Source organism: Phacochoerus africanus, chromosome 3, assembly GCF_016906955.1.
Source record: "Phacochoerus africanus isolate WHEZ1 chromosome 3, ROS_Pafr_v1, whole genome shotgun sequence".
Lineage (NCBI taxonomy): Eukaryota > Metazoa > Chordata > Mammalia > Artiodactyla > Suidae > Phacochoerus > Phacochoerus africanus.
In genome coordinates, this window is record NC_062546.1 from 186,073,360 (window position 1) to 186,091,268 (window position 17,909).

The window sequence follows — 17,909 nt, forward strand, 5'->3', positions numbered from 1 at the left end:
ACAATTATTGATATTTTAAGGCTATAATTTTGGGGAAACTGCTGCACAACTACACATATACATGTGGTGGGGGGGCATGGAAGGAAAGGGAAAGCAAATGCGACAAAATCCTAATGAATTAGGTAAAAGGTTCATCATTGTTTTATTTTCCAACTTTTCTCAGATTTGAAATTTTTGTAATAAAAATCTTATGAAGGGTTTGATCATTTTTCAGAATTATTAATTTTTAAAGTACAATAATGATATTGAGAATGTTTTTAAACAGAGTTCTTATTCTTTAGTGATACTGAAATCTTTACTGATGGAGTGATCTAATATCTGGGATTCACTTCTAAATAATCCAGGGGATGCAGTGGAAAAGATACAGATGAAACAAGAATGGCTTATTTTTGATAATGAGTACAAGACAGAAGGTTCATTATATTCATCTCCACTTTTAGATCAATATTTTGCATAAGTTAAAAAAAAAGAATTGTAATGTTTTTAGTTTCAGTTACGGTAAGAAGGTGAACTGAATGGTAAGATTAAAAGAAACAAGAAATATAACAATGGCATGGATCGAAGCGAGGAAGATGGTGGCTAAAGAATAGATCTTCTGTAAGGACGTAAAGTATCTATAACAAGTTTGCTCTTCCCAAAGTGGCTAGAGTCATTAATATTTTGATAACCTGTGATTCTCTTTTAAATTAAAGTATATCTGATTTACAATGTTGTGCTAATCTCTGCTGCACAACAAGTGACTAGGCTATACACACACACTTACTATTTTTTTCTTTTGCATTTTTAGGACTGTACCTGAGGCATAGAGAAGTCCCCAGCTGGGGGTCAAATTGGAGCTGTAGCTGTTGGCCTCTGATCACAGCCTCAGTGGATCATCTGCAACCAACACGACAGCTCACGGCAATGCCAGATCCTTAACCCACTGACCGAGGCCAGGGATCAAACACGAAATCTCATGGTTCCTAGTCAGATTCATTTTCCCTGCACCATGACAGGAACTCCTGGTGTCACAGCTTATGTTTAAATCTTTAAGCTATTTTGAGTTTATTTTGGTGCAAGGTGTGAGGTTGTATTCTAACTTCACTGATTTACATATAGCTATCCAACTCTCCCAGCTACCACTTGCTAAAAAGACTATTTCCCACTTTATATTCTTGCCTCTCTGTTGAAGATTAACTGACCACAGGTATGTGAGTTTATTTCTGGGCTCTCTATTCTGTTCCATTGATCTGTATGTCTGTTTTTGTACCATATCATACTGTTTTGATTACTGTAGCTTTGCAGTATTGCCTGAAGTCTGGGAGAGTTAACAACCCATGATTCTTAATGATTTGATAACCTTAGTGTTTTCCACCACTGGCATAGATAATCTAGAAATACAGAAAATAACCTCTTTTGTTAATTTTAGGGAGATGAAGGACTAAGCAAAGAACTGGAACGAAGAGCTGAAAGCAGGAAATAAATAGGCAAGGGACAAAAGGCACTAATATTAACCAATGATATCCATGGGCAGTGATTATAAGTTTAATAAGGAAAAAGGACTTCATAAGGATACTTCCATCAAGAGGTTAAAAAAGGTTTAAAAAAAGAAACAACTATATACAAAAATCATCAGCTTTTTATCACTGGAATCCTGGCAAAAGCCAAGCAAAACAGTTTTGTAAAGTCTCCTTTGAAAGACTACATTGACTTTGCAATCCCAGCACCCAAGTGTCCAATAAAATGCTCCAGAGAACCACCCCTCACCAAATCATCAGCTTTTTGTTTCCAATTAAATTGAGGATATCGGAGTTTCTGTTGTGGCGCAGCAGAAACGAGTCTGACTAGGAACCATGAGGTTGTAGGTTCAAACCCTGGCCTCGCTCAGTGGGTTGAGGATCCGGCATTGCCATGAGCTGTGTTGTAGGTTGCAGACATGGCTTGGATCTGGCGTTGCTGCAGCTGTGGCATTGGCTGACATCTGTGGCTCCAACTGCACCCTGGCCTAAGAACCTCCATGTGCCTCAGGAGCAGCCCTAAAAGGACAAAAAAAAAAAAAAAGATATACTAATTCTTATTTTATTTGCACATAAAATAATTCAAAACTGATGAGGTCCTAACAACCCCAAGAATATACAAAATAATTTCGTGATTTACATACTATTCTCTTCATCCTCAAAATCCTAGGCTTGATATACTGAAACACATTACCTAGCTTCCTAAATACAGATAATAAGGATATCAGGTGAAAAAAAATGAGAGTTGTTCACAGGAAGAGGGAGTGAACATTTTCTACTTAAAAATCTTAAAACATTCGTTATGCAAGACAAGGAGACTCAGCGCTGTTGTATGCAGTGACAGCTTCTGCAGCGCACTTTACATAATATGTATACACTATCTAGCATTTTTTTTTTTTTTTCTCTTTCAGCTGCCCCTATACCATATGGAAGTTCCCGGACCAGGACAGTATCCAAACTGGAGCTGTGACTTATACCACAGCTGCAGCAACAACAGATCCTTAACCCACTGCATCGAGCTGAGAATTAAACTTGCCTCCACAGAGACAAGCCAGATGATTAATCCACTTTGCCACAGCAGGAACTCCTAACATTCTACTCACAACCACCTGAAGTATGTCTGGCAGATCCCCATACAGAGATAAGAAAATTGAGTATCAAAGAGGTTCAATTACCATTTAGAAATTCATAAATAAAAAGTGGTATAGCTAAGACTAGAGGCTCAAGACCTGCTCAGTTTGTTCAGTGGTCTAAGTTCAGTGGAGAACTTGAATTATTTACACACTAAAACTTGGTGTAAGTTCAGATATTAAAAAAAATGAAGAATTACACGAATTTCTGAGACAGTAGTGGTAAGAGAAAAGTGACCCAGATTTGACACAAACATTTTTTAAACGGACATGAATACTAGCTTTTCTTTTGATGTACACCTAAAGGGACATGGCATACTTTACCACTAACCTCTGGATACTACTCATAATATCTGCCTCTCATTTTTTAAACTGTTTAAAAAAAAAAAAGCACAAAAATACCATTAGCTCTGTTTCACATACCTCTCATCTCCCATTATGTAGATGTCATTTGTTAGTTAAAGCTTTGGAATGCAGTTGTGCCTTGTTTTATAGATATTTATTTTCATTAAACTTACCAGGCTCTGTGATTGTTTTCGGCTTCTCGGTTTCCATAGGGTCTGGATTTTCAGGCATTTCTTGAATATCATCTTCAGCAAATCCAGTATCAGGGCTGCTGGTTGGTTTATCATCATCTTCATGACTCGGAGATGGTGAAGCTTCTCTTTTACTTATCTCTAAAACAGCTGCTAGAAGCTCTTCTTCACTCATTGCATCAAATCCTGAGTTTTCTAGTTCAGACTTATCAGGTTCTAGTTTGCATGATTTTGAATCCTAAGGAAGAGAATAGCTTTTAGAGGACATCAGAATGCCTACAAATACAGCAATCTTAAAGTTTAAGCGACATGTTTATTTCATTTCTATTTTTTTTTGGTTCTACCCAGTTATGTGGAGGGTTTCTCGACCTTTTTGTAAGTTTAAGTTCTTTTGCCAGTGTTTAGTAGATATACGTGTGCTTTTTTGATGTATTGTGAGAGAAACGCCTTACTCCTCTGCCATCTTGATCCTTCTCCCTATTTTATTTCTAAAAAGTTTCTCCTTTTTTTTTCCCTTTTCTTTTTTAGGGCTGCACCTGTGGCATAGAGAAGCTCCCAGGCTAGGGGCTGAATTGGCATTGCAGCATCACAGCCACACCAAATGCCAGATCTGAGCTGTACCTGCAAGCTACACTGCAGCTCACGGCAACAATGCATCCTTAACTCACTGAGTGAGACTGTGGATTGAACCTGTGTCCTCATGGATACTAGTCAGCTTCATTACCACTAAGCCACAATGGGAAATCCTTGAGAACTTTTTTTTTTTGGGTGTGAGTGTGTGTGTGTCTTTTTTTTTAGGGCCGCACCCTCGGCATATGGAGGTTCACAGGGTAGGGGTCTAACCGGAGCTACAGCTGCCAGCCTATGCCAGAGCCACAGCAATGCCAGCTCCGAGCCGTGTCTGCAACCTACACCACAGGTCCCGGGTGACGCTGGATCCTTAACCCACTGAGCAAGGCCAGGGATCAAGCCTGCAACCTCATGGTTCCTAGTCGGATTTGTTTCCACTGTGCCATGATGGGAAGTCCTGAGAACTTTTTTTAATAAATAAGAAAAATAAAGACTATATTAAGATTATGTAAACATTCAGAAGTTATTTTCTGAATAACTTTCTCTCATTTCTGGGAGAATTTCTGACTTTCTGTTATTTCTCATTCAAGGTAAATAACCACAAACTACCTCTAGTTTGAAAGATAGGAAACAGCCCGAACAAAAAATAACTACTAACATAATTATGTTATCTGATCAAAATGGAGGTTTAAAATCAATTACAGGAGATGACACAAATTCCTAGAAATGCTTAAATCTTCAAAATATTAACTATCATTATATATCAAGACAGAATATGATACAGTTGTACCTTCATTCTCATTACTTAAACTTTTAGATTACCTGGTTGGCCTGCTGATATAAAACATTTACTATGATTCCCTCATATTAATAATTAGTATCAAAATAAAGCAAATTATTTGAGGTCGAATACGTAAAAGTAGCTCTGAAGGTTAACAGGAAAAAAAGTAGGTTATGCACAATAACTTTCATTTTTTCCAAGTCTCAATCCTGGAAACAACCTAAGTATCTACTGATGGATAAATGTATAAAGAAGAGGGGCGTGTGTGTGTGTACATATACACACAGACACAATGGAACATTATTTAGCCGTAAAAAAGAACAAAATCTTGCCATTTGTGACAGTATGGAAGAATCTTGAGGATAATAAATTATACATATACAGAGAAAGACAAATACTCTATGATCTCACTTACATGTGGAATCTAAAAAACAAACAAATAAAAAAACTAAGTTCATAGGCACAAAGAACAGATTAGTAGTTGCCAGAGGCGGGGGCTGAGGAGTGAATGAAAAGGGTGAGGGGGCAAAAAGGTACAAACTTCCAGTTATAAATAAGTCATAGGGATGTAATGTACATCATGGTGACAATAATACTGTACTGCATATCTGAAAGCTGCTAAGAGAGTGGATTGGAAAAGTCCTCATTCCTAAGAAAAAACAATTTTTTGGATAACTATGTATGGTGACAATGTTAAGTAGACTTATTGTGGTGATCATCTTGTGATATATACAAATACCGTATCGTGTTGTACACTTGAAACTAATATGATTTTTTTTTTGTCTTTTTGCCATTTCTTGGGCTGCTCCCATGGCATATGGAGGTTCCCAGGCTGGGGGTCAAATTGGAGCTGTAGCCACCGGTCTATGCCAGAGCCACAGCAACGCAGGATTCGAGCCACATCTGCAATCTACACCACAGCTCACGGCAACACCGGATCCTTAACCCACTGAGCAAGGCCAGGGATCGAACCCTCAACCTCATGATTCCTAGTCGGATTCGTTAGCCACTGAGCCACGACGGGAACTCCTGAAACTAATATGGTATCATGTGTCAATTAATTATACCTCAATTTTAAAAAAGTCTGAATCCATCTTTAAACAGACTGGTTTGCAGCTACAAAAAGCACACTCTTTAGCGTATGAACAGATTCATTAAGTTTATAATTTATCTCATGTATGTATTAAGTTTGCTGATCATGGTAACGAAAGGCATTTATTTGGGCAGTCAGATATTTTGATGAGAAATTACTTACCTTTTCCAGGTCTTCCTGCTGCTGTTCACTGCTTGATATTTCACCAAGTCTCTGGCTAAGGGCCACAGAGCGTTTCAACTCATCCTCACTGTCTGAATCAAGGGATAAGGCCAAGGAGCTCTTGGATTTGAAGGTGAAATTCCTGTAATTTAAGAAAAACAAACAAACAAAAGAACCCTATATAAGCCTGATAAATAAACACTTGTCCTTTTTATTATTTTAAAGTATAAATACCAAAATAAGAAGACAAAAAGCTTTTCCTTTATGGAGAATGATTTAACAGAGAAAAAAAAATATGTATCAAAAGAGATTTATTTAAGCATTACCTTTGCTCTACTCCAAAAGAGTCATGCTTTGAAAATTAGACAACTCTTAGGCTATTATATAGCATCAGTAAACCAATCACTTTGTGCCTTTTTTCTTTTAATGATCAACTCCAAAGAAGTTTTGTTATTGTCTTTATAAAGCAAGTACTCTACTGAATGCATGCAGACATAACAATGAATACATGTTTTTGACAACAGAGCGTATGAGGACTAATTTTTGCTCTTTAAAATTCTGATCTATGTATTTTGAAATTAACAGTAACATTCCACTTATCCAATTATATGTAGGTCAGACTTCCGGCAACTTCTACCTTCTAGAATACAGAGATTCAAAAGTAAGAAAAAAAGCTTCTGAGGAAGGCAGCAGTTTCAAAGCTCCACACACTTTACTCTTTAGACAGGGACCCTTCTTTCCCAGGAAATGGTGTATAAAATAATGTAGGAAGTTCATCAAGAAATGAGAGCTAAGAAATGAGAGAGAATAACCAAAAAAGGGCAATAAAGAACTATAAGGTAATTTAATGTAAAATGTCTTGTAAGAATTAAGAACCTCTGCAGGCATTATCATATTAAAATACAGAGTAATAAGTGATATTCATTAAGCTGATTCTAAGTCATTACAATATATTTAAATTATCTTCAATGTATTTTATTTAACAATATAAGGAATTCTGTAAGGTCACAGAGATAATAACCATCTAAGATGCTTAAAAGACTTTAAGATTAAAATTAAAAAAGCAATGTTTAAAAAGGTGAGCTTCAGTTATAGAAATATTCATTACTTGGAATATCAAATATTATTCTTCAATGATACCAGATAAGTAAGGTGTTACTGTGTTGTCTTCTATGTGAGCTGAAAATAAACTAAAGGAAAAAAATGGTAAAGGTCAAAAAGCACAAACTTTCTTGGTGGAGGTTAACATAAATTCATATGCTAATACTAAAAAAAAAAAGTAAGTGGAAAGTGGATAAATACAATTAATTTAAATGTCAAAACTATAAATAAACATGTAGAATGATGGTACCAAGAAAAAAGAGGTCACGATGGAAACCAAGGAGGACTGCACAGCAATGTAGATCAAAGAAAAGAGGCAAGTGGTCAGCGATAACTCCAACCATAGTCTTTGGCTGAGAGCAGCCAGGATACCACTGCACTTCAGCCTGAACACGTGAATAGCCTCCCACTGTGTGTTCAAAAGGGTTTTTAGTATAAACTTAGAAATAGCCAATTAGCCATCTTGATTCTTCATTTCTGATTTCATGGTCACCAAGCAAAACTGAACATATTTATTTAGCCATGTAAATACTTCACTGAAGGAAGGTGACACCTGGCTACTAATATACCAGGGTCGAATGTGACGAAGGACATTAAAGAAGAACCAATGGTACTCTGGTTTATAACTCAGCCTCTTTTAAGTTTGATCGGCATGACAGGTCTTCTAGGGCCTAATAATCCCTTATTGACCGATTCTTAAATTCTCATACCAGAAGACCCTGGAGAACAGATGACCATGCCAAGTATAATGATGCCCAATGAAACCATCTCTTTCTTGAAACTATAGTGATTTGGTACATAAAAGAGTGCATTCCATTAATAGTTACTATATTCACAGAAGGCAGCTTGCCTGTAGTAAGGAAAAATATTCATCCTGTAAATGCATCACTTGCTCACTTTCTAAGCAGCCAAGTGGTATTGCTCATTTGTATCTTGAGAACGGGCAAGAGTATTCATATCGGTACCATTTCAGATTTCTAGTCAGTTAGTCATCTGGTTTTAATTGCACTGAAAAATAATTAACAGGAGGAAAAGAAAATAGCAGTTCCCAAATGTCACTTTATGGTTATAAAAGCCCCCCAAGAGCCCTTAAACAACAAAAGTCTCTCTTTTCTAAAAGTACTTTGGGACATTAAATTTTTAGAAAAACTAATTTTAAAGACAAATGACAACCAAGTCATTTAGAAATGTCTAATCAGGAACTGTGGTTCTAATCAAATCATAGAGGAGGCATATTTAAAAAAAGTATATGTTTCCTTCTTGGACAAACTTTTGGTCTTAAGCAAAAACCGTAAAACATTTGTAGAATAGCTACATTTCTAGTGTGGATTTGTTTTCCCGTCCCCTTTCGGAATAGTTCCAGTTCAGTGTCTAAGAAAAGAAGTTCCACACAGGCTGGCAACTGGTTGAAAAGATAGTTTGGGATCTCCATGTGTCTATTTCAAGAATCAATCCTTAAAATCCTTCGTCATCAATTTCTAGAGTTGTAGGATGAAAATATTACATATTAACAGATGATTTAGGAAGTTTTAAAACAAAATTTTGAGAGGAACATCTGAACTTGCTTCACTGTTAAAAACTTGACATACCCTAGATTACAGTTAAAGCAGATCCAAGTATAGTAATGTAGAGCAGTTATCATGCAAAAAGAGAAACAACAGGAAAAGGGAAGGGGATAATCTTGAAAATCAGGGTAAGCCAAATCCTTAAAAATACAAATTTTGGGTACACAAGAAATATAACTCACTTTGAAGGTGTAGAAGGGCTGGTGATGCAGGAATTCACCATTTGAGAGGCTTTCAATGGTCTAGAACTATCAGAAAATTAGAAAATATATAATGTATACAATTACATTACTAAAGAAAAATATTTGACTCATAAATGATTTCTTCTGTAGTACAGTCCCTTGTATGTCCTCTTGAAAAGTTAACAATGATAATATTTTTACTAGCAATAGAGGCCAAAAGAAAAAACAAAATACATTCCCTAGGTTCTCTCTCTTATCTAATGATCTAAGTAAACACTGGAAATGAAATGCATATGAAAAGAACATCTTGGGAAAAATTCTCTTGCCTCAGTTCTTTACTTTTAAGCAATAAAATAATAGCTCTCATTTATTGAGGACTTACTAGATGTCAGGCACTGAAATAATAACTCATGTGTATTACACCTCATTTAATGTTCACAACCACCCTGTTATTTTCCCAAAGGACAGGTCAAGGAATTTGTCCAAAGTCTTAAAGCTATTGAATTGTAGAGCTATTAAATAAAAGAGCCTTGGATGATGGTTTGATGTAACACCACTGCCAGAAAGAGTACTACCTCCACCAGCAGAGGGCAGTCTGCATCAAGGAAAAACATCCATTCTCAAGAAAGGCCATGAGAGAAAGCCAGAAATACTGACTCTGTGAACATGCTGTTATTGACCTGTTGAGGCCTTTAGTGTAAACTTACATGATGTAGTAAAATATTTTGATTATTAATCCAAGGGGACCTAATTTTATAAAACTGCATCAATTCATATTAGCAAACGTTCATTCACTTTCTTTCTCTTTTTTTGGTTTTGAGGGCTGCACTCGTGGCATATGGAAGTTCCCAGGCTAGGGGTCAAATCGGAGGCACAGCTGTGGGCCTATGCCACAGCAACAGCAACCTGGGATCTGAGCCACATCTGCAACCTACACCACAGTTCACAGCAACGCCAGATCCCCGACCCACTGAGCGAGACCAGGGATCGAACCCACATCCTCATGGATACCAGTCCAATTCGTTTTCTGCTGTGCCACACATGGCGGGAACTCCCAATCACTTTCTGAAATGTTCATTATTCCATTTCAGCAAAAGGACCTGTCTTCTAGTTACTAATGGTGAGTTTAAGAAAATCATTTAATCTTTTGGACTACCTCTGTAAAATTAAGAATTTAGACAAAAATCTCTAAAATCTCTTTAACCTCTAAAGTTCTAGAACTTCATAATTCTACCAAACTAGGGTTTAAGTATAAAAATGAACTACAATATAAGGCTCCAAAGTAAGACAAGTATGAAGAAGAAAGAACAACATTTACTGAAGTCTTAATACATTTATGAAAACACGATCTATTTTGGAGGCCCCAGTATAATATTCTCTGTGTCTCAAGTTTGCATATCCCAAAGAGTCAGCAAAGGTATATGTTAAATATTGATTCCTCAGCCCTATATCAGATTTGCTAAATGGAACTTCTAGGGAGTAAACACAGGAGTCAGTATTTTCAGTGTCAGGTGGACTCTTACCATCATGCAAGTTTTGTTTGTATTCCCAAAATGTATCAAACTGTCTTCTAGAGGTCTAAAAGAGTAAAGAGCATTCCCTAAAAAGGTAACTTCTCATGAAAGGCAATTAAGGTATGTTGAAAATTTCTGTTTAAGCATTTTATTCAATTACTTAAATCAGGTAGTAATCTAGCATAAAATCCCAAAATAAAGCAAAATTAAAATCTCCTTCTTGGGAGTTCCTGTCGTGGCTCAGTGGTTTACAAATCCGACTGGGAACCGTAAGGTTGTGGGTTCGATCCCTGGCCTTGTTCAGTGGCTTAAGGATCTGGCACTGCTGTGAGCCGTGGTGTAGGTCGAAGATGAGGCTCGGATCCCACGTTGCTGTGGCTCTGGCGTGGGCTGGTGGCTAGCCTGGGAACCTCCATATGCTGCAGGTGTGGCCCTGGAAAAGGACAAAAGAAAAGACAAAAAAAAAAATCTCCTTCTTGGTCTAATTTTAGCTGAAGTCATGTCATCTAGTTTAGTCATTTTTTTGATCAGATACTAAAAGCCTTCCTACTTCAAAAAGGAAAGTAAAATTCTCAAGGACTTACATTGCCATCTGTGCACTCCAACCAAGGTTGAAGGGTGGTTTTGTATTTTCAGTGCAATGAGATGACAGGGTCAGGTATCTTGGAATGATGACTTGTTGCCCAATCTTGTTGTTAAGTGAGAGAGCAACATTGAAGCTGTATCGTTTCAAATGAAGAATGAGGATCCTGAAAAACGAGATGGTGACGTTACTAGTTCATATACAACAGGGGGAGCTCTCTTACAGGTAAAAAGAGATCACTGTACCTGAACAAGTCAGGGAGCTTTTGATTTAAAGAATACATTAGGCCAAAGTAAAGATCTGTCAAAGAACATTTACTGAATACCTGCCATGTTGTAGGCACTGTGCTAGGCTTTAAGGATATAAAACATAGACATTGGGTGGATTAATGAAGTTGGGGTAAAATACTGTTCCAAGAAAAAAAAAATCAAATAAAACATATCAGATAAGAAAACTAAAGTTTAAAAAATACTGGTAGGGAGTTCCTGATGTGGCACAGCAGAAACGAATCTGACTAGGAACCATGAGGTTGCAGGTTCAATCCCTGGCCTTGGTTAGTGGGTTAAGGATCTGGTGTTGCCGTGAGCTGTGGTGTGGGCTGCAGATGTGGCTCGGATCTGGTGTTGCTGTGGCTGCGGTGTAGGCCAGCAGCGGTAGCTCTGATTTGATCCTTAGCCTGGGAACCTCCACATGCAGTGGGTGTGATCCTAAAAATAAATAAATAAATAAATAAACAAATACTTTAAAAAAATTAAAAAAATATATAGTATTGATACTGGGTCCAATCCTTAAATTATTTACTTCAATGTTACATGATTTACCAAAAAATGAGTGTTATATAACCACAAATTGTAATTTAAAGTGTTAAACAGCCCTTATGTTTGATGATGAATATTAATTTTTTCAAGATGACTTATGACATGAACTGTTCTTATTTCAGAAGCACTTTCTCTGGAGAAAGAGAGAAATAAAAAAAACCTTTTTTCTCCACTTAGGAAAAAGTTCTATAAAATGTACATGCCCAATCTGGTTTGTGGGTCTGAGAAGGCTTTTAGCTCTGTAGAAACACAAGGTACTATTATAGTATCCTTTTCACCTCTAATACATAACACAATCTGCCTCATGGCCTAAACACATTTCACAACCCACAAGAACATTTTAAAAACTGAATTTCAGAACTCTTATGGGAATAAACCTCAATTCTAAGCAAAAATAATGTCTGATTTATGGAAAACTGTTTCCTTTCTTACCGTATATACCTTCATCACAGAAACCACGAACTCAAAAATCTGTAAACTAAAGTTATCTATTATATTTCTCTTCAGAATGTATGCTAGAATTCCTACCCTTCAAATTCATAACAACTTGAGAGAACACAAGGATCCACCTGATGTAAGGAGACTAAAATGAATGTCAGATGTCAAATATAGTGACTAAATTTTCAAATGATCCCTCCCAAAACAAAAGGTAATATGAAACAGTCAAAATCACTTGTCTGTTAAGATGAGGTAGCCTAAAAATGAACATATCTGATAAAGATACCAGACCCTTCAAGAATAAAAGTAGACTGGCTTAATATTGAAATGAACAAAAACAGAGCAAGTCCAGTAATCAGGATTTATGATACAAAAGCTTCTATTTCATGTGCGTTTGGAATAAACTAACCTTTAACATGTGTCCTACCAGAAAAAAAAGGAAAACCAAAGAGAAAATTCCTCTCAGTATTTTTTTTTTCCCCCGTTTGAAAGACCAAATAGCTAGACCATGGGAAAGGGAACAGACATTCAACTTGCTAGGTCAAACAAGTACTTTTAATTGTATACTAGTTTCCTCAGTGACAGCTTACAACAATTAAGCCTTTCCTTAAGCGTTATTCCCCCCACCCTCCTGCTTTAAAACATTTACAAATGGGAAAGAACAAGTCTCTTATTAAATAAAAAATATAGACCATGGTCAACATGATAATATTGCTATGATTTCAAAAGCCCCGTTCTTTAAAAGAAATTCACTTTTGGAGATCCCTGGTGGCCTGGTGTGTTAAGGATCTGGCATTGTCACTGCTGTGGTTTGGGTCACTGCTATGGTGTGGGTTCGATTCCTGGCTTGTAACTTCCACATGCCACAGATGGAGCCAAAACAAATAAAGTAAAATAAAATAAAAAGAACTAGTCTCTAGGGGCTAAGTTCCAGAAACTCTACACCCTACTAAAAGAAAGCAAAATACTCTGCAGGCAAAGTGCCATATAAATATTTAATGTTAATAATAACCTTGTTTGCGGTTGAGATCTATTCTTGGAAACAAACTAAAAGTTGTTCTATAATCACATCATAATTTTTCTAACTGGCTTGGTTTTATGTTTGTTTATACAGAGCTAATACAATATAACTTAATTTCATTCTTAATTTAGAATTCTTATATGACTACAGGAAACTTACCAATCTATAAAATCCTCCGAATAAAGAAATGCAAAAATTGAAAAAATTACTTTACGTGTGTGTGTGTGTGTGTGTGTGTGTGTGTGTGTGTGTGTGTGTAGTAGATTTTTACTGAAGGTCTGGGATAAGAGAGGGAGATTACAGCACAACAAATTGTAACTTTTACACATTATTGAATTAAAAATTTATGAGGAGTTCCCCTGGTGGCTCAATGGAAACGAATCTGACTAGCATCCATGAGGACGCAGGTTCAATCCCTCGCCTTGCTCCGTGGGTTAAGGATTTGGCGTTGCTGTAAGCTGTGGTGTAGGTCACAGCCCGAGTTGCTGTGGCTGTGGTTGTGGCATAGGCCGGAGGCTACAGCTCCGATTAGACCCCTAGCCTAGGAACCTCCATATGCCCCAGGTGTGGCCCTAAATAAGACAAAAGACCAAAAACAAAAAAAGAAGTCTCACCAGCCCCATCCTCTCACTGCCATCTTCTTGGAACTCTCAAGTTCCTTCTCTTCAACATTCTAAATCCTCTTCCTCTTGTATATAAGAGATTCGACCTTCCTATTCACTACCCTCTTCACGTCTCAGCTTTGCTGACTTTCTTTACCACTGCATCTGATTAGCCTCATTTATTAATTATCTGTAAATACTTTAAAGAAAAAAAACTGAAAAGCCGAATAATTTTACCTGGGTAGCCTGTTAAATTTATGTCTGACAAGAGCACATTTCCCACCACACTTCTCACAGGAATACTCAAGTTCTTCTGCCTGTAAAAAGATAAGAGGGGAAAATAAAGAAGCATGAAGTTGAATGAGCACTGCCCCATTAAATGCTAATTTCTTTAGTCATACTAGTTCCGTGGAATGACAACTCTGACCACCTTAAATTTTGTGTCTAGGATCACAAGCCTTACTGAATTAAGACCTAATCTTCAAAATAGTTATCTTATAATATCATGCCCTATTTCAGAAGTCCTGATTTCCATTTTTACCAAGGAAACAGCTCAATTTATGACAGTTACTAAACTCTAGTAGCAGATTCTCAATCTTTTCCCCATGGATACACAAGAACCACTGCCAAGAGTATATCCAGATTTTAACATTTGGCCATAGCAGAGATAAGATCACCTTCAGGTTAGGCGGAGTTCCTGGTCAGTTAGGTGTAACTCTACCCCTTTCTTATAATGGAACTCAATCTTCTGGTGACAGCCCACTAAGAACAACTGCTCTAAAAGGACCAAAGTTTGGGGTGGATATCATTACCTAGAGAAAACTGAAACAAGAAATCCTTAAAAAATGGGAGTAAAGATACACAGGAAAAGCTTCAAATTCTACGATAAAAATAGGAATAGTAAGGAATGATTAAAACAAAAAGAAAAGCAGAGTATTTATCTTTGGGTGGAGCTGAATATTCATCATTTAAAAAACAGATTTTTTTGTTTTTTTTAAATATTAGGACAACAACCCTGCCCCATTTCCAACAACAAAACAAGAACTACTATTGCAGAGATAAAAAGTGATCCTGATAAATTTCCACTGGTTATCAGGGACTGCTATACAACCGGTCCAATTATGTCTCAGAAACTTTCTGAAAATCTGTAACAGTATATATGTCACACAAGCAAATATTTATCTATACCTCTACAGCTTTGAATAAACATGACTCCCCCTTTTTGTTTCTAACAGGGTACACCTAAGGTGAAGCAAAGAATATTTTTTCATTCCTCAGATCTTAGTATACTAACGTACAGTGTCTCCAATTTTGAGTCATATTATCAAATTTTAGCACATGTCACTTCATACACTTCAAATTAATATTTGTTTACAAATAACTGCTTCTAAGGCTGTCTAAAACACTTGCTGCTGAATTACACGAATAATCTACTTGAGTAATTCATTTTCTTCTATAATTGGTTAAAATTAGATTGAGCTTTTAAACACTATTTATAAATTTCTCATTTGCTTCCCCTGCAAGTATTATGTCCAAACTCTAACTTAAAGAAACCAACTTCAAATACGATTATCTATGATATATAAAATTTACTTATATGAAATTACCAGAAGATATTATTTACCCTAAAGAAAAGATCAAGGGAATCTTGAATTGAACGAGGAGGGAGTGGCTTTTTCCTTCGAGGAAGGTCAATGGAAAGGTCATTAAACTGTTCTCTTTTGGGAATAATCTCTCCACATCTGTAAGAATAAAGGAAGACAGATGTAATAAGAATTAGAAGTCTAACTGTGCAGCACAGAATCAATACAAATATACTTCAGAAACACTATTTCCCTACAGAACTTATAAAGCACTAAAAGACCACGACTAGGTATGAGAAATATACAACTTTTTAAAAGAATTCTCATGATTATTTTAATCTTTATTAAATCAATACAGGTGAAAGCTCAATTCAAAGTGATTAAGGGAAGTTCCCATTGTGGCTCAGCAGTACAAGCCTGACTGCTTATCCATGAGGATGTGAGTTTGAGCCCTGGCCTTGCTCAATGCGTTAAGGATTTGGCGTTGCTGTGAGCCGGGGTGTAGGTCGCAGACAAGGCTTGGATACAGGATTGCTGTGGCTGTGGCGTAGGCAGGCAGCTATGGTTCCGATTCGACCCCTAGCCAGGGAACTTCCATATACGGCAGGTTTGGCCCTTAAAAAAAAGAAAAAAAAAGTGATTAGGTACTTTCTTAAAATGCTAAATTAAAAATTTTTCTATTTCCCAAAACTCTCTCGACTTTAGAACACTAAAGTGTAACATACATATAGAAAATTGAACTAGTCAAAATTGCATAGCTCGATGAATTATCAACAGAACGTTATGAACTCCCTAGATGCCCCCTCACATGGTTCTTTACAATCATCAAAATTGTATAGCTTGATGAATTATCAGTTAACACATACATACAATCACCACTTAAGAAACAGAACATTATGAACTTCCTAGATGCCTCCTCACATGGCTCTTTCCCTTTTTGTTCCCCCAAAAGACAACTATTCTCCTGACTTCCAACATAATAGTTGAACACTACCTATTTCTGAATCTTACATAAATGGAGCCATATAGAATGTTTTTTGTTTGTTTTTGCTTTTTAGGGCTGCACCCACAGCACATGGAGGTTCCCAGGCTAGAGGTCTAATTGGAGCCACAGCAACACAGTATCTGAGCTGTGTCTGAGACCTACACCACAGCTCACGGCAACACAGGATCCTTAACCCACTGAGCAAGGCCAGGGATCAAACCCACAACCTCATGGTTCCTAGTCGGATATGTTTCCACTGAGCCAGGATAGGAACTCCTAGAATGTTTTCTTTTAACTAGCCGCTGCTGCTGCTTTTTTTTTTTTTTTTGGCCAAGCCTGTGGCATGCAGAAATTCCTGGGCCAGGGAATAAACCTGCCCCACAGCAGTGATAATGATGGATCCTTAACCACTACGCCACCACAGAACTCCTTAACTAGCTTTTTGTTCAATATGGCTGTTTGCTGCAAATGACTATAGCCCATTTTCAATGTTATTTAGACTAAGCTGCATGAGCATTCCACAACTTACTCCTATTACTAGTGATGGACATCTGGGCTATTTCCTGCTTTTGACTATATGAACAATGCATAAAATTGAAAATATTTTGCATTCTCAGTGAACATGTGTAGGCATTTCTATTAGGTAGCAGACTTGTTTGGTCAATGGATACATTTTTATAGAATTTCAAAAAATAGGTTCAGAGACCAAACATCATATTCAATTTACCTAGAAGCAAAATGATTTCTTTTACATAGTTTTAAGTGACTGTATTTAATTTTGCTGCATATTAGCATTTTTAGTAATATTCTTTTTCCTATCCCAATTTTGTCAGTTGAAGACCACGGACCATAAGAATATAGTTGTTCTTCATTCAATAAACACTTATTGATGCTACTCATCTCTTTTGTTTGTTCTTCTTTTTTTTTTTTTTTTTCTGCTTTTTTATGGCTGCACCCTCAGCAGATGGAGGTTCCCAGGCTAGGGGTCTAATAGGAGCTACAGCTGCCAGCCTACACCACAGCCACAGCAATGCCAGACCTGAGCCATGTCTGCGACCTACACCACAGCTCATGGCAACACCAGATCCTTAACCCACTGAACAAGGCCAAGGATTGAACCTGCAACCTCATGGTTCCTAGCCGGATTCATTTCTGCTGTGCCATGATGGGAATTCCTGATGCTACTTAAGAGAAAAGTTAATCAAAAAGGAGATTATCTGGGTGGATCAGGCCTAATCACATGAACTCTTTAAATCTGGAGGCCTCAAAACGGAGGAAAGTCAAGAATTAGAAGACACAAAGATGGACTGCTGGCATGGAAGAAAGCAAAAGACACTGCTGTGAACTTCCTATGGAGGCCACATAGTAAGAAACTATGGGAAGCCTTAGGAAACAAGTTACCCCAGCCAAGGGCTAACCAAATGGGGACCTCAGTACCATAAATGAAAGAAACTAAATTCTGCTCACAACCTTAAATGGCTTAGTAGGGGACCCTGGACTGCAGATGAGACCACAGCCAGCCAACACCTTGATTTCAGCTTTTTGATACCTTGAGCAAAGAACTCAGCCATATCCTGCCTAGACCTCTGACCTACAGAACTGAGGTAAGTAGATGTTTTAAGCTCTTAAGTTTGGGGCAATTTATTATAAATCAGTGAATAGCCTCCTATATGCTGAAACTGTTTTAGGCCTGATGTTGTAGCAGAGAACAAACCAAGACAAAAATATCTCCCTTCATGAAGCTTTTAT

General features: G+C 37.1%; 1 protein-coding gene across 5 annotated transcripts in view; it reads right to left on the bottom strand.

The window, feature by feature from the left end:
• Positions 1–17,909, bottom strand: part of USP37 (ubiquitin specific peptidase 37) — a 96,519-nt gene that overhangs the window by 20,777 nt on the left and 57,833 nt on the right. For 3 of the 5 annotated variants that reach the window (XM_047773493.1, XM_047773492.1, XM_047773496.1), the window contains 6 exons: positions 15,217–15,334; positions 13,830–13,909; positions 10,715–10,879; positions 8,617–8,682; positions 5,769–5,910; positions 3,145–3,400 (listed from right to left, as the gene is read on the bottom strand). In XM_047773493.1, the coding sequence (XP_047629449.1) occupies positions 3,145–3,400; positions 5,769–5,910; positions 8,617–8,682; positions 10,715–10,879; positions 13,830–13,909; positions 15,217–15,334 (827 nt within the window). The remainder of the gene's footprint in view (positions 1–3,144; positions 3,401–5,768; positions 5,911–8,616; positions 8,683–10,714; positions 10,880–13,829; positions 13,910–15,216; positions 15,335–17,909) is intronic. The other 2 variants (XM_047773495.1, XM_047773494.1) reach the window with 1 other exon arrangement.